General features: G+C 44.0%; 1 protein-coding gene across 5 annotated transcripts in view; it reads left to right on the forward strand.

Moving 5' to 3' along the window:
• The window catches only part of pikfyve (phosphoinositide kinase, FYVE finger containing), a 32,389-nt gene extending 10,105 nt beyond the window's left edge, over positions 1–22,284 (forward strand). For 3 of the 5 annotated variants that reach the window (XM_085435554.1, XM_085435550.1, XM_085435552.1), the window contains 35 exons: positions 908–1,064; positions 1,167–1,324; positions 1,833–1,944; positions 2,175–2,322; positions 2,559–2,723; positions 3,118–3,177; positions 3,261–3,390; positions 4,749–4,929; positions 5,059–5,133; positions 5,265–5,372; positions 5,458–5,598; positions 6,640–6,766; positions 6,847–7,724; positions 7,825–8,232; positions 10,206–10,306; positions 10,393–10,464; positions 10,565–10,736; positions 10,972–11,150; positions 12,377–12,490; positions 12,757–12,865; positions 12,937–13,091; positions 13,206–13,302; positions 13,820–13,877; positions 15,169–15,300; positions 15,383–15,503; positions 15,976–16,071; positions 16,167–16,247; positions 16,978–17,072; positions 17,171–17,230; positions 17,486–17,662; positions 19,363–19,466; positions 19,541–19,669; positions 19,910–20,171; positions 20,256–20,330; positions 21,776–22,284. In XM_085435554.1, the coding sequence (XP_085291680.1) occupies positions 908–1,064; positions 1,167–1,324; positions 1,833–1,944; positions 2,175–2,322; positions 2,559–2,723; positions 3,118–3,177; positions 3,261–3,390; positions 4,749–4,929; positions 5,059–5,133; positions 5,265–5,372; positions 5,458–5,598; positions 6,640–6,766; positions 6,847–7,724; positions 7,825–8,232; positions 10,206–10,306; positions 10,393–10,464; positions 10,565–10,736; positions 10,972–11,150; positions 12,377–12,490; positions 12,757–12,865; positions 12,937–13,091; positions 13,206–13,302; positions 13,820–13,877; positions 15,169–15,300; positions 15,383–15,503; positions 15,976–16,071; positions 16,167–16,247; positions 16,978–17,072; positions 17,171–17,230; positions 17,486–17,662; positions 19,363–19,466; positions 19,541–19,669; positions 19,910–20,171; positions 20,256–20,330; positions 21,776–21,891 (5,353 nt within the window). In that variant the 3' untranslated portion in view covers positions 21,892–22,284. The remainder of the gene's footprint in view (positions 1–907; positions 1,065–1,166; positions 1,325–1,832; positions 1,945–2,174; positions 2,323–2,558; positions 2,724–3,117; positions 3,178–3,260; positions 3,391–4,748; positions 4,930–5,058; positions 5,134–5,264; positions 5,373–5,457; positions 5,599–6,639; positions 6,767–6,846; positions 7,725–7,824; positions 8,233–10,205; positions 10,307–10,392; positions 10,465–10,564; positions 10,737–10,971; positions 11,151–12,376; positions 12,491–12,756; positions 12,866–12,936; positions 13,092–13,205; positions 13,303–13,819; positions 13,878–15,168; positions 15,301–15,382; positions 15,504–15,975; positions 16,072–16,166; positions 16,248–16,977; positions 17,073–17,170; positions 17,231–17,485; positions 17,663–19,362; positions 19,467–19,540; positions 19,670–19,909; positions 20,172–20,255; positions 20,331–21,775) is intronic. The other 2 variants (XM_085435551.1, XM_085435553.1) reach the window with 1 other exon arrangement.
• The last annotated feature ends 1,475 nt before the right edge of the window (positions 22,285–23,759 follow it).

A 23,759-nucleotide genomic window follows, 5' to 3' on the forward strand; every position in this document is an offset into this window, starting at 1 on the left:
TCATCTAATGGAAATTGAGTTCTAGGACTGGATTTTCCAAAGCTGCAGTCACACTGGGGGAAACAGTTATTGTAGACTGTGGCACAAACAGAATTGCTGTGACTGAGTGCGAAGAGCTTGTGATCTTGTTGCATTTTAAATGGTTGCTTTGAAGCCAAGGGTCAGGGCTGCGACCACTCTGAGACAGTTGCTGTCTTCAAAGAAACTTTGGTGCATCAAGAGGACAATAAAATATCAATAAGTCTGAGTCAGACTGCTGTCAGTTTGAGATTGAATTGAGTTAATTTGGTAATTCCACGCATCTGTTTGTGGTAACAATTGTAATACACTGGTGAAAAGCATAGTAGTATTTCTGTCTATTGCAAATCTGTTGCACATAAATTCACACTAAACATAAATCCACACGAGTCCTGCCAGAACCTCCGAGATTTGAAATCAAATTTTCTCCACCAATAGTGACGTTGCTGCAGGACAGCAGCTGAACTGCAAAAACACACACATGCTCAGCAACCTATACGAGTATTACTAGAATGCAAGCAGTTGAACTGAGTCGTTTGTTGCGACTGAAGTTGGGCTCGTCGGTGCAGACTGACTCAGAGTGATTTCAGGGAGTCAGTGTTTCTAAATAAGACAGGAATTATTTTTGATAACTGTCACCAGTTTGTCTGAGAGTGTTTCCACTCACTGCAACATGAAATATTGAGATCATGACCAGAGAAGTAATTTTCCAGAGGCAACACAGTTAATTGTATCTTCTGTTCTTAGCAGTAGAAGTTTATAAAAAAAGATTATTGAGCTCAGTTTTTCAGCTTATTTGTGTCTCAGTCCAGAACAACCTTGGGTAAAAACATCTGTACAGTTTAAATAGCTAGAAGCCATGAATGTGAGTGGTTCCCGTTTCTCTCAGATCTGCCAGTGTGACCACCATGACGCTGGATCGCTCTGTATCCTCTATGGTGCCTTCCTACGACAGCTCAGTCAGCCCGCCAACCAGTCGATCCATGTCGGGGACCAAGAGCGGCACCAAGCTGGACCACAGTGAGGAGGAGCGAAAGATCCTGCTGGTAGCTGATTTTTCCTTTCTCTTCTTCTGATTTCATGGTTCACGGTTCCTCGTTGTTGTAACACCATCTGAGTGATGCCAACCAGTACAACATGTCTTGTAGGATTCCTCTCAGCTGAAGGATCTGTGGAAGAAAATCTGCCACAATAGCACAGGAATGGAGTTTCAGGACCACAGATACTGGCTCAGGACTTACCCAAACTGCATTGTGGGAAAGGAGCTTGTCAACTGGCTGCTGAGAAATGGAACCATCTCCACCAGGTACGATTGCATTGGAGCAGGGCTGAGGAACTCCAGGCCTCGAGGGCCAGTGTCCTGCAGGTTTTAGATCTCACCCTGGGTAGACACACCTTAATCAAATGATTAGTTCATTACCAGGCCTCTGGAGAACTTCAAGACATGTTGAGGAGGTCATTTAGCCATCTAAATCAGCTGTGTTGGATCAAGGACACATCTAAAACCTGCAGGACACCGGCCCTCGAGGCCTGGAGTTGGACACCCCTGCCCTGGAGAAACAACAATGCTTAATTTCTTCTAGTGCGTTAAAGGTGTGTGTTTCATAAACATCGTTGGACAGGTCTTTGGCATCTGCATCTGCATGCGCATGATTAGGAATTCTTCTAAAAGTTTCTAATAGTTTGGTAAATTACTTTTTATGTGTACATGCATGAACGGTTGACTGACTTCCCCTGCTCATTTTGATAAAAATATATTAACATGTTAAAAGCTGCTCTCTCTCATGTTTTACTCCGGTTTTTCCATGTTGCAGGGCACAGGCTATTGCAATAGGCCAGGCATTAGTAGACGGTCGCTGGATCGACTGCGTCACACACCACGACCAGCTGTTCAGGGACGAGTATGCACTCTACCGACCTCTTCAGGTGAGAGCTGCTTCCTGCTGATACGCAAAGCCTGCAGATAGTGAGGGAAAGCCGAATTACAGAAATATTTTAGGATACCGTCTAAGTTGTTTTACATTTGCTGTAATCCGCATTGACTCATTGCAGCAGTGATATTGATTCAATGGGGTGGGCTTGATTGCTCAAGGGGGTCATATTATTTCAGTGAAGGTTAATGTGCAGACTTTGACGTCACGCTGTTTGATCTTTAGAGCACAGAGTTCTCAGAAACCCCATCTCCAGACAGCGATAGTGTCAACTCACTGGAGGGACATTCAGAGCCATCTTGGTTTAAAGACATCAAGTTTGATGACAGCGACACAGAGCAGCTTGCAGATGAGACTGAGTACGCCATGCCCAGTACGTATCTGTGTGACACTTTATTCAGTGTTTTATCTTTGCAACTGAAGCCTCTTTGCATGGGGTTTGGTTTTAATGAATGTAAATATGTTGCAAACTGTGGGAGCTTTTTGTATTTCTACTAATTTTTTAATTGACACGTCATCTACAAGCTCTCACATTTTACACCGTATTTACCTTCATATCGTTTCTCTGCATTCCAATCTGTGTGTGTGTGTGTGTATGCATGCATCTAGACTCTGCCAGCCCCAGCAAGAGGACGTCAGTTAGCAGTTCCCATTCTGTGGTGGATAGTGACTCCGCCGCCTCTATAAACCTTAACATGGAGCAAAACAATGTCAACTTTCATGTTAAGAAGCAGTCCAAATATCCACACGTGCCTCCTGCTGCTGAGCAGAAAGGTAAATATTCCCTGCTGCGATATGACCTGTACGTGAGGATCCTTGGCCACAGTGACATCGTCTGTCATTAGGAGTTTGTAAATTGGCCATAGGTGTGAATATGAGTGTGAATGGTTGTCTGTCTCTTTGTGTTAGCCCTGCGACAGTCTCTGCAATGAAATTGTTTTGTGAAGCAAAGTATTTATGCTGGGTCTGTGGTAGAAGCAGGGCCTATTTTCTTCCACAGAAGTGCAGATAACATGCAGGTAATTCCACGTGCTGTCTCAGTTTTTTGTGCTGATGGATTTCATTTCCTGTTTTTTAGATTTTTTAACAAAAGGAAATGCCTGAGTGAAAATCTAATAGTTGTTTGGGAGTGTTTAAAAATAACACTTTCTTTTTGTTTTTTAAACAGAATTTCTTTTGTCCGAGGATGGAGTGCAGAACATTGTCATAACTGATGCATTCATCAAAGGTACGAACTCTGCAGATCCTCACTGATTTAATTAGTAACTCACTGGCATATCTGACTAGGCAAACTTATTATTCTTGCCACAGAGTCTCTGTTCAACCGTCGTGTGGAGGAAAAGGCTAAAGAGATGATGTTCACCCCACTGGGTTGGCACCACAGCTCTTTGGATCAGCTCAGAGAGGAAAACGGGGAGAAGAAGGCCATGGAGAGGCTGCTGTGAGTGGATATGGCACCACTGTGATTATAGAGCAATAGTGTCAAAACTAGGGCTGCAAACCACAAACTACCAGTTTGCATTCACTATTTACTTGCTATAGAATAGTCATTTGATATTGGCATGTAATAGATATAGACATATAACATTAACTCACAAGAAGAGGTACAAATAGATAAATATAAACAAAAACACAAGTGTATCAAATTAAATCAGATGTAATTTAGGACACCATGTTCGAACCTAAGGGTGTCCATAAGTGGACATGGCACCAGGACACCCTAGGCTGCAGGTCGATGATCGATTTTGTCGATGACCAGACCTGCGGCCATATGTGCTGATAAAGAGAGGGGCTGAGCTGTCAACTGATCGCCACCTGGTGGTGAGTTGGATCAGGTGGATGCTAAACGTATAGTGAGAGTGCGCTGGGAATGCCTGGCAGAGGCCCCGGTCCGAGAGATCTTCGATACGCACTTTCGGCAGAGCTTCAACAGCTTTCCGAGGGAGACTGGGGACATTGAGCCCCAATAGGCCATGTTCTGCACCTCCATCGTCGAAGCCCCTGCACGGAGCTTGGGTCGTAAGGTGGTTGGTGCCTGTCGTGGTGGTATTCCCCGAACTAAATGGTGGACACCAGAGGTGAAGGGAGCCACCAAGCTGAAGAAGGAGTCCTATCGGGCTTAGTTAGCCTGCGGGACTGTAGACAGCCAAACAGAACGCAGCTCAGGCAGTGACTGAATCCAAAACTCGGGCGTGGGAGGAGTTCGGGGAGGCCATGGAAAAAGACTTTCGGACTGCCTTGATGAGATTCTGGCAAACCGTTAGGTGACTCACGAGGAGAACTGCTGCTGACTTTAGACTGAGAACATTGTTGGGCGGTGGAAGGAAAGCTTCGAGGACCTCCACTGGCACGTCTTCCATAGTCTGGGGACAATGAGGAGAACTCGTCTATCTCTGGGGACGAGGTCACTGAGGCAGTTAAACAACTCCTTTTATGGCAGGGCCCCTGGCGTGGATGAGGTTCGCCCTGAGTTCCTGAAGGCTCTGGATATAGTAGGGCTGTCTTGGTTTATATGCCTCTACAATGTTGTGTGGACATCAGGGGCGGTACCTCTGGATTGGCAGAGACTGGGGTGGTGGTTCCCATGTTTAAGGAGGGGGAAGTGTTCCAACTGTTCGGGGATCACAGTAGTCGGCAATAAGTCAGACTTTCAGGTGGGTGATGGATTCCAGAGAAGAATTCGGTAAAAATAAGGTAAAAAGCTCCAAAAAATGGTTTGAAGATGACAGTAACTTAGAAGGTAAGCTGCTGGCATTTCTACATGGTAGAAGGTTTCTAACCACCTGCCTGTCTGTTTAGTTCAGCCAACCACAGCCACATGATGGCGCTGCTGCAGCAGCTGCTCTATAGTGAGTCGCTATCTCTGTCCTGGCGGGATATCATCGTACCCGTGGTCCGGCAGGTCGTGCAGACGGTGCGGCCCGACGTTCGCAACTGCGATGACGACATGGACATCCGGCAGCTGGTCCACATCAAGAAGGTTGAAGCCAAACTTTAGCCGCAACCACTGTATTCATATTTTGTCTAATTAACTAAATAAACAGTATAGTCAGCTCTATGAGTAGCTGAGTTACATACAGTTATAACTGAATCTTTATTTGTGGTTCAGATTCCTGGAGGCAAGAAGTTTGACTCAATGGTCGTAAATGGCTTTGTGTGCACAAAAAACATCGCCCACAAGAAGGTAGGGTCAACTATTGTGATCATATGAATCTGCAGTTATATCAAGAAATACAGTAAAGGAATGTACCAGTTGTTGAATGAAATATGTGAAGAATAGCTGATAGTAAACTAATCCGTCTGACCTGCAACCAGATGAACCCCTACATCAAGAACCCCAGGATCCTGATGCTCAAGTGTTCCATAGAGTACCTGTACAGAGAGGAGACCAAGTTTACCTCCATTGACCCCATCGTCCTACAAGTGAGTCACTCCAGCAGTGAAACAGCAGAGGAAACGAGCCTTTTCTGTGCTTTTCTGAAAGAAGCTTTCTTTGTCTCTACCTCAGGAGCGAGAGTTTTTGAAGAACTATGTGCAGCGCATCGTGGATGTCCGTCCAAACCTGGTGTTGGTGGAGAAGACGGTTTCTCGTATTGCTCAAGACATGCTGTTAGAGCATGGCATCACACTGGTCATCAACGTCAAACCGGTCAGTTTAACGTCAGTGTTCCACTCGAAATATATAGTTTACTTTCTCTAGTTTTACCTTTACCAACAACAGTTTCACCATTAATGCCACTGTCACAGTGGCATTAATGGTGAACTGAGAAAAAAGTATTCATATAACATGTTGTATGCACATTTAATACACCGAGAAATAAAATTCTTTCAGTTGGTAAGATTATAAAATTTCTGTCACCTGCTCATTTTTATCACAGTTTTGGGTTTTGAGTGCAGCCAAAATCACAGCAGATTGGTAGAGGCATCACATCCTGCCTTGATAAATGTTGTGGAAAGGTGCTGGACATGCAGGTCTGAAATAAATAAATCACTGTGATGCACTTAGGTGGGCACTAAGTTAAATTTGTCAACTTTGAGATGTAATCTGCATGTAAAAAATGGATGTAGTCATGACGACTGACCAAATCACAACAACAGTCGCCTTGAGCTGCTTTATATTGTAAGGTAAAGACCCTACGATGACGCAAAACCCCATTAATCACATGACCTCTGTGATCCAGCACTTGGCGACACTGGATCTGAGAGGGAGATGCCTGTGACCATGTAAACGTTGGCAGTGTAACACATAACTTGTCGATCACAAGGTGGGACAGCCCCAAAGAATGCCATGTATCCCGTCTTCCTGTACTCTAAGCGGAAAGTGTTTACCGAGGTCATGGATCAAAGGAGCCGAAGGGTCATTTTCTCATAGACGTCGGTATAACCAGATTTCTCTTCGCAACCAGAGAAATTACCCTCTACTGTCTTTTTCTTAACTTTTGAGACTCATTTTTCTCCATCTTTAGTAAAAAGTCTGTGCTGTGAGATGAAACAATTGCTAGTGTATAATGTACGTGGTCACCTCATTGCTTCTTGACTTTTCTTGTGTGTATGCTCTTTTACTCTGATTCATACATTTTAAAGAAACAAAGCTTGGTCTGGAACATCATCATCATCTAATGGACCTGCTAGAAATGTCTTTGAGGAGATGTCTTTGCTCAAGTGTTCATTTTTTTCCCCTCCTTTTTAGCAAGTTTTGGACAGAGTGAGTCATATGACTCAGGGAGACCTGGTAATGTCCATGGACCAGCTCCTCACCAAACCTCGTCTGGGGACCTGCCACAAGTTCTACATGCAGCCCTTTATACTGGCAAACAGTAAGAAGCACACACTCCTCTCAGTGGACCCTGCTGCAATGATAGGTCATTGCTGTCATTCTCTCTCTTTGTCCTTCCAGGTGAGGTGAAGACATTGATGTTCTTTGAGGGCTGCCCTCCTCATCTTGGATGCTCCATAAAACTGCGTGGTGCTTCAGAGTACGAGCTGGCCAGGGTGAAGGAGATCATCATGCTGATGGTATGCGTGGCCTACCACTCCCAGCTGGAGATCTCGTTCCTCATGGATGAGTTCGCCATGCCGCCCAGCTTGGCACAAAGCACTTCGTTCCCCTGTCTGCTGGAAGGCGCCGCTGCTTCAGAGGAAGAGGAAGATGGAGAGAGTCCAGGGAGCGAGAACAATGAAGAGAGCCCAGGGAAAACTGCAGGAAGTGAAGATTCTGCATCTGCAGCACAGACTGAGGATGAAGGGCTTCTCTTAGACTCTTCATCTAAAAATGGAGACCTAGAAGCTCTCCAAGACAAATTGAACCCAAAATCACCTACCCCATCTGTCCGAAAGGATGAGGCTCCTGCAGAGACGAGGACCTCCTCTCCATTTTCCAACCCTCCTGCACCGCCCTTTTCTGTGTCCCCTCCATTCCTCATGGAAGAAGACCAAGAGATGACAGGCTCCGTCACGCTGATCGCAGCATCTGATGGGGATATGGGGCGAGAGGCAACGCTGCTGAAGCAGGAGTCGTTAGGTTTAGAGGATGGTGATGGATCAGAGACACCAACTCCTAAGTTGTTCAGAGACCCCCTGCAGGATGACACGGGGATGTTTTTCGCAGAGCAGGTGGCTTCATCTGACGACCGCCTGAAGTCCATCTCTGCAGTGTTCAAGCAGGAGCTCAAGGACGTCATCCTGTGCATTTCCCCCTTCATCACATTTAAAGAACCATTCCTTCTCACACCAGCTGGCATGCACTGCCCCAGCAGGGACTACTTTCCTGAGCAGGTACCTTAGTTTACTTAGTTTCCTGCCTGCACTTTGGCGCTGTTTCCGAATTTTTCCCTGATTCACAGACCACTAATTTGAGTTTTTCCACGCCTTGTAGGTCTACCTTTCTCCTCTCCTCAACAAGGACCTGAAGGAACTGGACGTGCGCAGAAAACGGCAGCTCCTTAAAGACTCAGCCCCCTCCTCACTGGTTGGAGGACAGACCAACGGCGTTGTGCAACCGAGGCCCATTGAGTTCCTGCCTTGCCACAGTCTGACCAGCACCCGCATTGTAGAGCAGCTGAGCAATAGTCAGAATTTGGCCGAGATGTTGGCGGACTACAGAGCAAAGGGGGGTCGCATCCGGCAGAAAGAAACCCATGACCCCTTCAACTCTGCCGCAGCTGCTGCCAGTAGCCAGAGCCGGGGGGCTGATATACCAGGCAAACCATCAGTGAAGAGCGAAGGAGAAGAGGAGAGGCCGAGCAAACAGAGCGAGATGAACTGGGCCCCCAAGGTGAGCAACGTAAGGCCGATCATTCTTCACCAGAACAGAATTTCAAACCATCAAAATGTATTAATCTGACACTGCCAAGCACAGTGAGACACTATTTGTTTAGCCTCCATATATTTGTAACTTCTGATAAATGATGTATGCTTGTGTGATGTGTATTTACTGCCTGAACATGAGTTCCAGCCTTGAGGTTTCAGTTTCTCAATCGTTATCTGGTGAATTCAGCTGAGGAACAGAATCTAAACAGATACTAAAAGTCTGATGTTGTTCCTTTGTGAAGTTGTCTATTGTTTGTTTATTTCATTGTCATTATTTCTCAGAGGTTTGTTGAGGTGAACTAGGTTTAAATCTTCAAAAAGAGTATTTACTTGTAGATATTTAAAAACAACAGTTTGAAGGACGCAGCCTACTAGGGTCTATTTAGGGCAAAAACATGTCCATATATGGAGCTATATTGATACAAATGCTCTTATCATTTAAAATATTTTCTCACCACACACCAAATTTCAATCAGAGGAAATGCAGAGGAAAAGGTGGGTTTAGTGCACAAGATTCTGTATTTGCCGTATTTGGGAATATCTTTCTTTGTGAAATTTTAGTGAATTGACTGTTGGAGGTTTAAATGAACTGCAGTAATGCAAACACACACTATGTGCTCAAAAGTCGGGCTGTGCGATATGACCAAATTCTCATATCCCGCTATAAGACATTTACCGTCTCGACAACGATATCTATTACAAAATTTTACATTTTGTGTAAATTCTGTGAATCTCAGGCAACTCGACTGTGTGAAGTGTTTTGAGCTGGGCTCGTGTACCTGGAGTCGAGTGTTACATAAGTTGAAACAGCCGCAGTTTTCTTTGTATTTATTACACAGCGTGCTGCGGGGAAAAGCCTGTTCTAAGGTTTATTTTTAGCACCTGACGGCTCTTTTTAGCTTCTCTGTAAACACTGCATAGTATTTCGCGTGATTCGGTTTATTTTGAAAAATCTCAACAGGATCTACAGCTTTATGTGGAAAATAAGCAAGCGGACGGCGGAGCCACTCAATGGTTTTACCGTCGTTGTTGTTAATGACAAGGCATGAAAACAGTCGCTTGTCTGTCCGTAGTGTGGTTATATTAAATATAAGAGAAAGAGAGAAACTTAAGAAATTCTACAGTGACCCATCAAAACCATGAAAACATATTACCGTAAACAAACGATAGCGTAATATGAAACGATAGATGTTTTCATATCGTCATCCGATATATATCTTTATGTGGAACAGCCCTACTCAAAAGTACTGGGCGAGACCTTTGAATTCAGGTTTTTGCAGTTCAATTTAGGTATTTAAAATCAAGCAGCTGGCAACAGTGTCTGTCATTACAAGCATTAATAAAGAATGGGTGATTCTAAAGAGTTCACTGAATTAGAGTGCGATACTGTAACAGGATGCTTCTGTTGCCACAGGTCAGTTTGTGAAATGCCTTTTTTTTCTAGATATTTTACAATCAATGCTTTGAGTGGTATTGCAGACTGGATGCATGTAGGAACCAAAGCAACGCTGCCATGAAGTGGCAGACTCTATAAAGATACAGATGTTGTCACTGAGCGCTGACATCATAGTAAAAGTAAAAGCTGTGTTTCAAACCGCTTCCGACATTAACATCAGCACAAAACCGCTTCATGTCATGGGTTTTCATGGCTGAGCAGCATCTGTAGACGTCACGTGTAGGTGTCCCAGTACTTTTGACCGTATAGTATATTTGTAGTACAAATTGCTCAGCATTATGCTTGATGCTGTCACTGGTTCGTGTGTTTAGCTGCCTGTCTGTAGGGGTATTAAAAACGGCTGAACTAATGTGCAAAAGCACATTCAAGGGAACCTTTTAGTAGAAAGTGCCTTTGCATCCTAGTTGCACTGCTGAGCCAGGACTCCTCAGCTTTGATTTAAGAAGTGTATCGAGGTGTTTGAACTTATTCTTTACTTTTCTCATCCTCAGCTGGACTGCCTGAATCCCATCAACCATCAGAGGTTGTGTGTGCTTTTCAGTAGTTCATCTATTCAGTCCAACAATGCACCCAACCCCTGTGTCAGCCCATGGTAAACCGGTCATACAGAGATAACCTGTAAATATGATCCGAAATAAAAGAGAGAACCTGGAGTCACTGCCCTGTGTTTGTCAACAGGATTGTCACGATGGAGTTTTATGGCAAGAACGACCTCTCTCTGGGTGTTTTCCTGGAACGATATTGTTTCAGGTACGACAACAAAGACGTGCCTTAGATTAATGAGATGAGATTTAAAAAGTTGGATTCTTGGAACATGTTGTAATGTGTTTGTGTGGATGTTCACCTGCAGGCCATCCTACCAGTGCCCCAGCATGTTCTGTGAGACTCCCATGGTGCATCACGTCCGTCGGTTTGTGCACGGCAACGGCTGTGTGCAGATTGTGTTGAAGGAGTTGGACTCCCCTGTGCCTGGTTATCAGCACACAATTCTCAACTACTCCTGGTGCCGAATCTGCAAGCAGGTCAGTAACAGTTCAGATAGACCATCTGGGGCCTTACTGTATGGTGTGTGTGTTCGTTTTCTATGGTCGAGCAATTAATCAGTCAAAAGCAGCTTAAAGTGTCCTCTGCTGTGTTTGTATCTTAGGTGTACTCTGCCAAATGTGATGCCACTGAAAATTCCACTATTTGTATGAATGAATGAATGAAAGTGGTGACCCGGTCTTCTCACCATGCTTCTCTTCTCTCTGTCTGTAGGTGACACCGGTGGTTCCTCTCTCCAATGACTCGTGGTGTATGTCTTTTGCCAAATACCTGGAACTTCGCTTCTATGGTCACCAGTACTCCAGACGGGCTAATGCAGAGCCCTGCGGGCACTCCATCCACAAAGACTACCACCAGTACTTCTCATATAACCAGATGGTGGCTTCCTTCAGGTAGTCATTCACACTACTGCATTATAGCCATTATAGTGTCAAACAACAAATGGGTCAGAGAACAGAATGCAATGATCTCATGAATCTCATAAAACCTGTATTTTATTCACAGTTTACATGACGTTTACACCGGGAAAATGTTGCATTTTAAATTTGATGTCAGCAACAAGTCTGAAAAAAGTGGGGACAGGGCCATGTTTGACATCCACTCTTGTTTTAACAGTTCTTAAATGTTTGGTAACTGAGGCGAACAGTTGCTCAGCAGCCTTCTTTTGCCTATTTTTCATTTCATGATGAGCCAAATGTTTTCAGTATGTGAAGGTTCTGGACTGCAGGCAAGTTCAGCACCCGGACTCTTTACTACAAAACTATACTGTTGTAATACATGCAGTATGCAGTTCACTATTGTCTCGCTGCAATATGCCAGCAATTCCCTGCAGAAGACCTGCTCTCTAAAACTTGTATATACCCTTCCCAATGTGAAAGCTGCCAATTCCAGGTTACCTTTTGGATTTGTCTGACTCCAGAACAGTTTTCATTTTCTCCCGAGTCATTTTGAAACAAGCTTTGAGCTCTGGCTTCTGTTTAGCTTCTTCATTGCATGATAGAGTTGCGTTTGTGGATGGCATGGTGAGTTCACAGACGTGCAGTGACAGAATCATGCCTGTTTTTAACGCAGGGCCTCTGAGGACCTGAAGATCACAGGCATCCAGTATTGATTCTCTTAATAAAACAATGACGAAACACACACGTTTGACAATAATATACATTACACCACATCTCATGATAGACAGTACAGCTACTAAAGTACACAGACACACAAAAACACACATTTCAGTAATTTGTTGTTCACTCCCTTTTAAATCCAGTTTACAGGTTAATTGTGTTGTCCACCTTCTATACTCCATGGCCCAATAAATGTTTGTTTGCATGATTTGATTACTTCTTTGTAGCAATAGTAATTCTGATAAACACATAATACATAAATAGCACCAGAAACTGTACATATCCTTACCTTATAATTACCAAATTCCATCATAACTATTTATTGATAATATCTATGATAATAACCAGGAGTTTGGCCTTAATGTAGTAATTATTTACACATGGCTATTCATTTAAGTTAAAGTGTATTTGTATAAATGGTTCACAACAATACTTGTCTTAAAGCACTTTTAATGACAACAGTTTCAAATATGGGACTCTGTTTTTTCCTGTTTCTTCAGCTACACGTCTATAAAGTTGTTGGAGATTTGTCTTCCTCGGCCCAAGATCTTCATCAGGAACCTGGGACCATCCAAAACCAACCTGCAGCAGGACCTGAAGGACTTCACTCAGAAGTAAATACCACTGACCTAGCTTCAGCTCAAGAAATTAGTGTATTTCTACCACTACATCCTATGTAACAGCTGTAATGTTAAGAGAATTGCAGATATGAGATCTGATATACCTCAACTTCAGATAATTGATATGACTATTATGGAGGGTACCCTTTAGATTGTTACGGTTTTTACTTACTTAAACACCGGAACAAGGTCTCAGTGCATGAGGTAGGGGTGTAGTAGCATGTTTACAGTAACCTGCAAATATCCCCCCCCCCCCCTAGAGTCACACAGGTGTACTTGGCCATCGATGACCGCCTCACATCCCTGAAAACTGAAACCTTCAGTAAGACACGTGAAGAAAAGATGGAGGACATTTTCGCTCAGAAAGATGTAGGTTCTCCCCACATCAGCGTCTCTTGTTGCAGGGGGTGTCTTGGGCTCATGTTGGTATTTATGTGCAGATGGAAGAGGCAGAGCTGCGGAGCTGGATCGAAAAGCTTCAGGTTCGACTGCAGGTGTGCGGCTCAGATTCTCCTCAGCAGCTGCAGGCTGTTCTCGAGTCGCTGGTGGTGAAGAAACAGAGTCTGTGCGAGATGCTGCAGTCCTGGAACAGCAGGTGAGAGTCGGAGAATATCTGACACGTGCTTTATTACATCATCCATGCAATATAAATGTCATGTCACCATAGCAACACCAACACTTGGTTTTAATCCTGATTTCATACTTTCAGACTTCAGGATTTGTTCCAGCAGGAGAAAGGCAAGAAGCGCTTGTCTGTACCCCCCAGCCCAGGCAGACACAGGCCAAACACCACTGACGACAGCAAGGTCTGTAGCATCATTCAGTGAATGTTTGCATGCACTTCACTCAGTCACCCGTTTGCTTTACACGCTGTGTAGTCAGAGACCTGGGCTGTTTGTGTTTCTTAACCATGTAGTCTTGTCCTTACGACATAATGTTTTATAACTATGATGTAATATTATTGACTATAGTGACAGGAGTCAGCATCAGTATTGGGACACTGTGGATGGGTGGTGCATCCAAAACTCAACCTAAAAATCTGAGTTTACATCACTTTTCACAGAACAAAGGTTTTCAAGGTGTGAGGGACGCGTGAAAGGGACGTTCATGAAGGTTAATGTTAATGATCCGGTTTCTATTGAAGGCTCCTAAAGGGAATTCTTCTCCACATCTTCTTCCTCACTGTGTAACTTGACAACAAACCAATTAGAAAGAATTTGAGACGTTCTTTCTGTTTTGTTTGTGGGTTTGAACAAAGCTTAGATTGTAGCTTCATGGTCCCCGTACATGCGATATAACAATAGTCTTTTTGTGTTTTAATAGAGTGCTGTGGAGTCCTCCCCTCGTAACCCATCACCGGTGGTACAAAATGGTGAGAAAGGTGAGTTACTGCTTTACTGAGTGTGCTTTTGTGACTTCTCATTTAAAGCATTAATGTGAAGTCTTCACTTTACAATGTAAATCACCTCGAGGTGACTGTTGTTGTGTTTTGGCGCTATAAAAATAAAACAGAATTGAATTCAATTGTTTGGATTTCAGATTTTTGTGTGTTTGTTTAGATTTGACAATTTTATTTTAAAAAAAGAACCAGTGGGATACTTGGTGCATATTGTCCCAGGAGTCCCAAGCATTTACGTTATAAGAAGGTAGTATCCCAAAAGGTTGATTCTGTTCCTCTGGACGCAGCGTTTTCATTGGGAGAAACGTTTCGTCACTCATCCGAGTGACTTTTTCTATCTCAGCTGAGCGTTTCTCCCACTGAAAGTGCTACGTCCAGATGAACTAACCCTTTACTTACCTGGATGATTGAGCCTGCATCAAGATGAAAAGGCAGTGTCCTCTTGAGGGGAGGTGTAGGCAATCCATTTCTTCCACTTTTGTAAAAAGTTATTTCCTTTCTCAGCGACAGAGTCATCTTCTCCATTAAAAAGAGGTCCCTCCCTCGCTAGACTTGGAAGGTTAGGTTTATACCAGAGCAGCCAATCAAAATAGATCTACTAGAAAGGGAGTGGAAAGTGACAAAGAAGCCAGGGCACAGTAGGAATGTTTTTAAATTGTCAGTCGTGAAAAGCTGCTCTTGTAAAGCTTTAAGATAAACATGAAGCTGGAAATAATAATAGGTCTCGTTTGAAGTAGAGTTGAGATAAAGAGTTAAAACAACAGTAAAGAAAAAAGCATGTAAATATAAAAGTCAGGGATCATCGTGGTAAAAGCTCTGTTTCATTTTAACTCTTCGCCCCATAAAGACGACATTTGACGATCTCGTTGTAATGACGGAGTTTGACACCACGGTACATATCAATAAAGATGTGCTTTGGCGACCATTAGAATATTTTTTGCGTTTTTTTTTCCCCCCCCCCAAGGGTAACTGCGTAGGCAGAGACCACCCTCACTAACTTCTGATGCAAAGCAGCCATCGCGTTATGTAGACGAGCCTAGAATATGAAAAACGCTCAGTTCCGAAAAGAACTTCAAGAGACAGCAACTGTTTTTATTCATGTCAGAAAGCGGGGAGCTTTGAGATTTCAGAAGATAAAAGCATAAATAATTTTTTCTACAATTTCCAGGTTAGGGTGAGATCTGCTCAATCAGTAATATCCCTCCATGTTAAACCTTACTCAATGAAGCTGTTTGCGACACTTTGTTTTTTCTTCCCCTCTCTTGTCTGGCAGAGGACCGTCACCTCAGTACGCTGTCCTCCTCCACTGTTTCCTCCTTGCTGCCATCACCAGGAGATCCTGGAGCCGAGCCGGTCACACCTGTCCCCTCCTTTATCGAGCAGGACTCTGTCAGCATGTCAGAAGGTTCGCACTCCTCCTCTAATCTTTATCGTATTTCGTGCACCGTTACCCCTGCTCTACATGCCGTGTGCGTGCTCACTTTCAGACGTCTTTGACGGACACCTGCTGGGCTCCACTGACAGCCAGGTGAAGGAAAAATCCACCATGAAAGCAATCCTCGCCAACTTCCTCCCAGGAAACAGCTACAATCCCATCCCTTTCCCATTGTAAGTACTGTGCTCTAGGTCTGCGGGACGTTCACTTAGTCACTGATCACATATTGGCTGAAGTGGTAGATATATTTGATACTAAATAGAGAATTAGATACTTGTATAGTAAACAATACCATTAGGAAAAATAGTGTACTGTACTTAAAAGATGGACAAGGCCACTATGACATAAGCCATTTGTGTTTGGACTAGACTCAGCGTTAGCATTTTAGCTTCCACTATGTTGCTTTTTGATCCAGAAGTGATCCAGTTTAGATGAGAGGGTGGAGCGCTAGATTATCATCTAAGGCTAGGAAGCTATTGCTATAAAGGGTGGGGTGTTATTATAAATGAAGAAAATGTGATTGTTGAAGCCAGTTAAAATAATTCCCAACTTTGCTTTAGCCATCCAAAATAAAACCCCAAAGAGGCGTGGACCACCTCACGTTCAGCAGGCGTTGTTTCTGACTGCTGTGTCACATGTTTACAGTGATCCAGATAAGCACTACCTCATGTACGAACATGAGCGGGTTCCCATCGCAGTGTGCGAGAGAGAGCCAAGCTCCATCATCGCCTTCGCCCTCAGGTGACCACCTGCTTCCCTCCTCTCTGTTTTTAAATTGGCACTATTGATGTCACGTTTGGAAAAATATGCTAAAATATACGATTGTCACCATTCAGCTGCAAGGAGTACAAAACAGCACTGGATGATCTGTCTAAGGTGTCGAACGCAGGAGGAGAGGAGACTTCACAGCCCAGCAGGTACGCTGCATTCCCACCGGAGCTTCAACTCTGTGCCTCAAAATCCACTGTGCAGCTGTTAGCTTATTTCTGTTATCTATTAATTATGTTTGCACTTAATTAATGAACACAATACATCAGAATATGGTGAAGAATTAAAGGTAACGTCCTTATTGTTAACAATCATTTAAAATGCTAAGGTACTTTAATTTCATATATCCTCTTTAACCCCAGTTTAATTACGGAGCATCTCTCGCAGCTTTCCAATCCCATTATTTTCGTTTGTGACGAAGTGGCATCATCACACAAATCAAAAGAGAATAATCTGGCTGTTGGCTCTCTTCTTCCAGCCAACAGCCCAAGTGCCAATTTCTCACAATCTACATTTTTAAAATAGTTATTTTTATATATGTATTGATTGTGGTTAAATAGGAGCATTTAGCACCTTTAGACCCTCGGGAGATGGGGGAGACCAAAATTGATACTGGACTCTAAGTGAATGTTGGATAATAAAGTGATGACGATAAGCCAAGCATATCAACTGAAGTCATTAACATGACTCTTCAGGACTTGTTTCTGCTGCCTCCAAGTGGCCAAACCAGCCACACCAGAGTTGTGTTGTGTTAGAGGATAGTAATGCTTTGAAAAGCCCAGCAGTGTAAGAGCAAAACGTACTCTAAAACTCAAATGGTTCAAATTTTAAACAAATGAATTCAAATGTGAGTCGAGTTTTCTACTGTCTGGTCCTCAGTGGTGGAGAGAGCCGGGTTAAGAGCAGCCCTGCCAGGCCCACCGAGACGACAGCATCACAGCAGAGTCGCAGCAGCACAGACACAGATTCTCTCAGTAAGTGTTCACATACAACACAAAGTCAGTGAAAGAGCAAAGGCTGTAGAGGCGTACCTGGAGGTGCAATGTTTCAATTCTGTCTCTGTTTTGTGCAGAAGAGGCCGACTCAGCAGATAAGCAGAAGAAACAGGCCCTAAATCCACACGTTGAGCTGCGTGAGTGTTTTATTATTACTGTTTTCTTAACTGCTTTTCCAGTCGGGGGCTGAGAGTGGTGCACACTGGACAGGTCACCTCACGGCTTCACGCTTACTGTGGCAGAACGTGCAGACGTCAAACCAAACCTTGTTGGTTAGGACACAATGCTAACCACTGCATTACTGTGTTGCACACTCTTTGGTTCAAGCTGAATGCTATCCCTCTGATAAATGTGTCTAAGCCTGCTGTTCCTGACTGCCTTCTTATTTTCAGAGTTCTCCGATGCCAACGCCAAGTTCTACTGTCGGGTCTACTACGCCAAGGAGTTTCACAAGATGCGAGAGGAGATCATGGAGAGCAGTGAGGAGGATTTCGTCCGCTCGCTGTCCCACTGCGTTAACTGGCAGGCTCGTGGGGGGAAATCTGGAGCTGTGTTCTACGCAACAGAAGGTTGGGGCTGATATCCTCACAGATACAACATAGATATAAAAGGGGCACATGAGCTTGCACAAGTATGTATGTGCACATGTGTAAAAGGAAGCGTGCTTGTGCTTTTCTAAATAAAATAGTAAGTACAAAATGGATGCAAAACATCGTGACACTTGTGAATATGGCAAATAATAAAGTAAACACTATATCTGTGTGTGGCAGGCACTGAGGTGTCCTGCTTTATTAGGACTGTGTAATGATGGTGGCTGTAGCTCAGGTGTAGAGCAGGTCATCTACTAACCAGAAACACAGCCGCTGTGCACAAAGCAGACTTTCCTGTAAACGCCTGGCTGAGAGCTAGAAGCACACTGGACCTTGTAAATCTTTAAGAATGGTGCAGGCTAAATCCTGACAGACAGCAGTGTCATTCCAGCAGAGCCAGCACTCTGCATCCGTGGCATTATGAAAACAGTCTAGAACATTCAGTTTTATCCCAGTATAATCAGGTTCTAATGACTAACCCTCTGGATTCCTGTTATTTTATAATTAGTGCCATGAGTGGAGCCACTGACGGTAGTCGCTGTGGCAGTTTTAGTTTGTTAAAAAGACTCATTCATGTAATTTAAAATTTGTAAATGTAAAGAGATTATGTAACTATTAAAAGGTTCTTATCAATATCTTCTGTTTCCACTGATGTTAATGAAGATAGATGCACGAATATAGAATAGAATAAACCTTTATTATCCCCCAGATGAGAAATGTCGGAGTTACAGAGCTCTTACAGCAAGGGAAAAATGAAAAATAAAAGGAAGACACAAGGTGGTCCTATAAACATAAGCAAGTTTGTATATACATGTTGTCACCTCAGCCCTCAACATACATCTATGTTGCAATGGCTCGTCTTAACTGCACTCTTTATCAGACAGAGAACTGAAAGACAATCAAAAATACTTCCGGCTTCTTGCTGGGGATCATTTTCTGTTTTTAATATTATTTCATTCATTTCACAGGATCGAAAACAGGGTTTAACCAATCATGAGAGTTTCAGTTACACTGGATGCTGTTAAAGGATGAGTGATGAATGAATGGGACCGTTAAAGTACTTTACTTGAGAGTCCTCACCCAGTTCTTCTCAGCACTGTGGAACTTTTTCGTGTCTTTCAGCTTGTTTTGGGGTTTTGGGGTTGGTGGTTTCATCCCTGGCTACCGTGTTATGGACAAGTTGTTGGTCAGTGAGTGTGCGGCGTCCCTCGGGTTCCCCCACGCTCGTAATGTTCAATTTGAAAGTCACCAAGATGGCAACAGTGAAAACCCTACGGCTACTTACTAACCACAAAAGCCATGTCACGGTGGCTGTGCCCATTGTTTATATACAGTCTGTTTATGCCCCACACGTTGAGTCACCTCTCCCACATTTTGATTGGCTCTAATGGGCCTGATTAGAAATATGCTCCCACCTATGAATGCAGCCCTACCAAACCTACGGATCAGCTAAAGGCAAAGTTAAAAAGAATACGAAAATGAATACAAGGACCATAAAATAACCTTTATTTGTTTTAAAAACACGTCTGGTATGCTCCACACCTGCTCTCCGATTTAGGGACCTGGTCACTAACTATTTTGATAATGGAAACGACGCCAAACCTCTGCTAGCTTCAGACACTTCAGGATGCATGTTTTGTTCTTTCCTCTGATGTAAGTCCTGCTGTGTGTCTTGTCAGACGACCGCTTCATCCTGAAGCAGATGCCCAGACTGGAGGTCCAGTCCTTCCTGGACTTTGCACCCCACTACTTTACCTACATCACAGGAGCTGTGCAGCAGAAAGTATGCATCATAAACACTCGCACCGTTTCTAACCATCTGATTGCAAATGAGTAACGAGCGTGTTTGCACCACAGCGGCCGACGGCGTTGGCGAAGATCCTGGGTGTGTACAGGATTGGCTACAAGAACTCTCAGAACAACACGGAGAAGAAGCTGGACCTCCTTGTTATGGAAAACCTGTTTTATGGACGCAAGATGGCTCAGGTCAGAGATGTGGTGTCACTCTGCCTCTCAGTGCAGATAGGACAGGACACACTGTTTATTCTTGATGTAGAACATGGAAAGGACAATACTTGTAACATGTTTGTCCATAATTCATCAAAGTGTGAACAAACGTGTTTACAGGTCTAACACAAATCTTAGATCCATCACAGTTTCCTCAGTAGTGGCTGTTCGGATCATGAGGACCTTTTGACCTCTGTTGATGCTGTGCCGTCCCTGCAGGTATTCGACCTCAAAGGCTCGCTGAGAAACCGCAATGTGAAGACAGAATCGGGCAAGGAAAGCTGCGAGGTGGTCCTACTGGACGAGAACTTGCTGAAGCTGATCCACGACAACCCGCTCTACATCCGATCCCACTGCAAGTCCATCTTACGAGCTGCCATTCACAGCGACGCCTACTTCCTGTCTAGCCACCTCATCATCGACTACTCCCTGCTGGTTGGGCGGGACGACGCCACCGAGCAGCTGGTCGTTGGGATTATAGGTGAGAGGAGGAGGAGGAGAAGTGTTTTTTGGAGACTTTTGTTGGGGTTTTGTTTTAATTTGTTCCCCTCTCTCGTTTCTGCAGATTACATCAGGACGTTCACCTGGGACAAGAGACTGGAAATGGTTGTTAAATCCACTGGAATCCTCGGAGGCCAAGGTAAATGTCATAAAGCCCACAGAAAGTATGGCTGCATATGGAGGGATGGATTACTTAGGCTACGTTCACACTGCAGGCGAAAGCACATCAAATCTGACTTTTCTGACCCTATGCGACCCATATCCCATCATGGTATGACAGTGTGAACGGCACAAATCCGATATTTTCAAATCCGATCTGGGTCACTTTCATATGTGGTACTGAATGCGATACATATCTGATGTTTTAGAAAGCGACTGCTGTTTGAACGGTCAAGTCGCATTAAATCCGTCTTTTACGTCACTGACACAAGACAGACGCCAATTATCAGCGCCCGAGAAGACATCGTGAACGCTTCCTGGCCATCCAGTGTAGATGTCAGTGAAACTGTTGGGAAGACAACGTTGGAGAAACGTGAACATTTTATTTGTACTGTATAATCTGCAGATTCTGACAGAAATCTGCAACTATCCTTTGAAGCACCGCTCCTCTAAAACAGCAATAAGGATCATTATTAGGCCATTTGTAAATAACAAAATAACTTTACAACTTGAAGCTAAATTGGGAAACGGTAAATGGTAAATGGCCTGTATTTGTGTAGCGCTTTACTAGTCCCTAAGGATCCCAAAGCGCTTTACACAACCAGTCATCCACCCATGCACACACACATTCACACACTGGTGATGGCAAGCTACATTGTAGCCACAGCCACCCTGGGGCGCACTGACAGGGGCGAGGCTGCCGGACACTGGCGCCACCGGGCCCTCTGACCACCACCAGTAGGCAACGGATGAAGTGTCTCACCCAAGGACACAACGACCGAGACTATCCAAGCCGGGGCTCGAACCGGCAACCTTCCAATTTTAAGGCAAATACTGTTTGCTCTGGGTCTAAACAGAGCGCGTTGTGTGTGACGTCTTCTTTTGCACATGCGGGCCGCTTTGAGGGTTCACACTAGAGCGTGTCTGCTGTCACATTTTAATTGTAGTGTGAACACACAGACAAAAAAAATCGGATTTGATCAAAAAATCGGAATTGAGCATTAAGACCTGCAGTGTGAACGTAGCCTTAGATATTTGTGTCCAGCTCGTGTAGGGGCTGTGAAACGTCAAGTCACCCTTAGTGTTAAAGCTCGGTGTCAAATCTGAGCACATAGACGTGAAACCTAAGATAAATAAACTTTAACACAAAGCCAATGAGAACAACAGAGAGAAAGTGGCAATAGTGGAGTTACTCTCCAACATATGAAGCCTGAGCTTTTAGCTCACAGGAGGTTCATGTGTTGGCTTCAATAATTTAAACTTCAGCCAGTTTTATAAAACACTTTGAGTGCTTAGGTAGAGTTGAATATAAATGTATATGTGTATATATGACAGAATGCTTTTGTTTTTCTTCTTCATCGGTGTACTTCCAGCTGAATTACAATCCTCCTTCTCCTCTGACGTGTTGCTATGCTTTGTTTCCAGGGAAGATGCCCACTGTGGTTTCTCCGGAGCTGTACAGAGCTCGCTTCTGCGAAGCCATGGACAAATACTTCCTGATGGTCCCTGACCACTGGACTGGTCTGGGAACTAACTGCTGAGACTGAGTACTGATCAACAGAAACACAGCCGCTGTGCACAAAGCAGACTTTCCTGTAAACGCCTGGCTGAGAGCTAGAAGCACACTGGACCTTGTAAATCTTTAAGAATGGTGCAGGCTAAATCCTGACAGACAGCAGTGTCATTCCAGCAGAGCCAGCACTCTGCATCCGTGGCATTATGAAAACAGTCTAGAACATTCAGTTTTATCCCAGTATAATCAGGTTCTAATGACTAACCCTCTGGATTCCTGTTATTTTATAATTAGTGCCATGAGTGGAGCCACTGACGGTAGTCGCTGTGGCAGTTTTAGTTTGTTAAAAAGACTCATTCATGTAATTTAAAATTTGTAAATGTAAAGAGATTATGTAACTATTAAAAGGTTCTTATCAATATCTTCTGTTTCCACTGGTGTTAATGAAGATAGATGCACGAATATAGAATAGAATAAACCTTTATTATCCCCCAGATGAGAAATGTCGGAGTTACAGAGCTCTTACAGCAAGGGAAAAATGAAAAATAAAAGGAAGACACAAGGTGGTCCTATAAACATAAGCAAGTTTGTATATACATGTTGTCACCTCAGCCCTCAACATACATCTATGTTGCAATGGCTCGTCTTAACTGCACTCTTTATCAGACAGAGAACTGAAAGACAATCAAAAATACTTCCGGCTTCTTGCTGGGGATCATTTTCTGTTTTTAATATTATTTCATTCATTTCACAGGATCGAAAACAGGGTTTAACCAATCATGAGAGTTTCAGTTACACTGGATGCTGTTAAAGGATGAGTGATGAATGAATGGGACCGTTAAAGTACTTTACTTGAGAGTCCTCACCCAGTTCTTCTCAGCACTGTGGAACTTTTTCGTGTCTTTCAGCTTGTTTTGGGGTTTTCAGGCTTTCCCAAACCACTTCATCACATTAATTGACCTGTTTCTAATAATTAAATCTGACAATAAGCACACTGTCAGACATTTCTGTTTTCTTCTGTGGGAAATGAGAAACAAGTGTTTTTGTGTTGTTTTTAAATAGTCCATACATTAATCCTCTTAATGCCCCTTTACTTGTGATTGGCTAACATCTGGGAGCCTAGTGAGAGGTAGCAAGCATTGCAACCTGTCTGTACTTCATGGGTGTGCTGTGCCTGTAGCATTGACCATATAAAGCATATGCTCTGAGAAACATGAACACGGACAGTGTAACGCAGGTGTCAAACCTAAAGCCCAGGGACCAGAATCAGCCCAACAATCAGACCAATGAGGAGCACGACGTCCGAGCAGCATTGAGGAGAATTGAGGCAGACGGCATCACCGGCTGTCTGCTGCGCTGACCAGCTAGCAGGTGTGTTCTCTTCCATCGTCAATGAGTCCCTGGCGAAGTCTGTGGTCCCCACATGCTTCAAAAGATCCACCATCATCCCTGTGCCCAAGAACAGCAAACCCTCATCCCTGAACGATTACCGGCCAGTTGCACTGACCTCGGTAGTAATGAAGGTGTTCGAGAGGCTGCTGAAGAACATCATCTCCTCCTCCATCCCAGACACCACAGATCTGCTCCAGTTCGCCTACCGACCCAACAGATCCACAGAGGACGCCATCGCCCACGACCTGCACACCACCCTCAGCCACGTGGACAAGAAACAGGGTAACTATGTGCGAATGCTGTTTGTTGATTACAGTTCAGCGTTTAACACAATAGTGCCCTGCAGACTGTTCACAAAGCTGAGGGATCTGGGACTCAACAGCCGTCTGTGTGCATGGGTGTTGGACTTCCCCACTGGCAGAACTCAGGTGGTGAGGGTGGGTAGATGTGTCTCCGACAGCATCACCATGAACACAGGAGCACCACAGTGGGGTGTGTCCTCTC

This window comes from Copadichromis virginalis, linkage group LG16 (assembly GCF_057382275.1).
Source record: "Copadichromis virginalis isolate Kocher_CV1m ecotype Utaka linkage group LG16, C_Virginalis_male_GT1.1, whole genome shotgun sequence".
NCBI lineage: Eukaryota > Metazoa > Chordata > Actinopteri > Cichliformes > Cichlidae > Copadichromis > Copadichromis virginalis.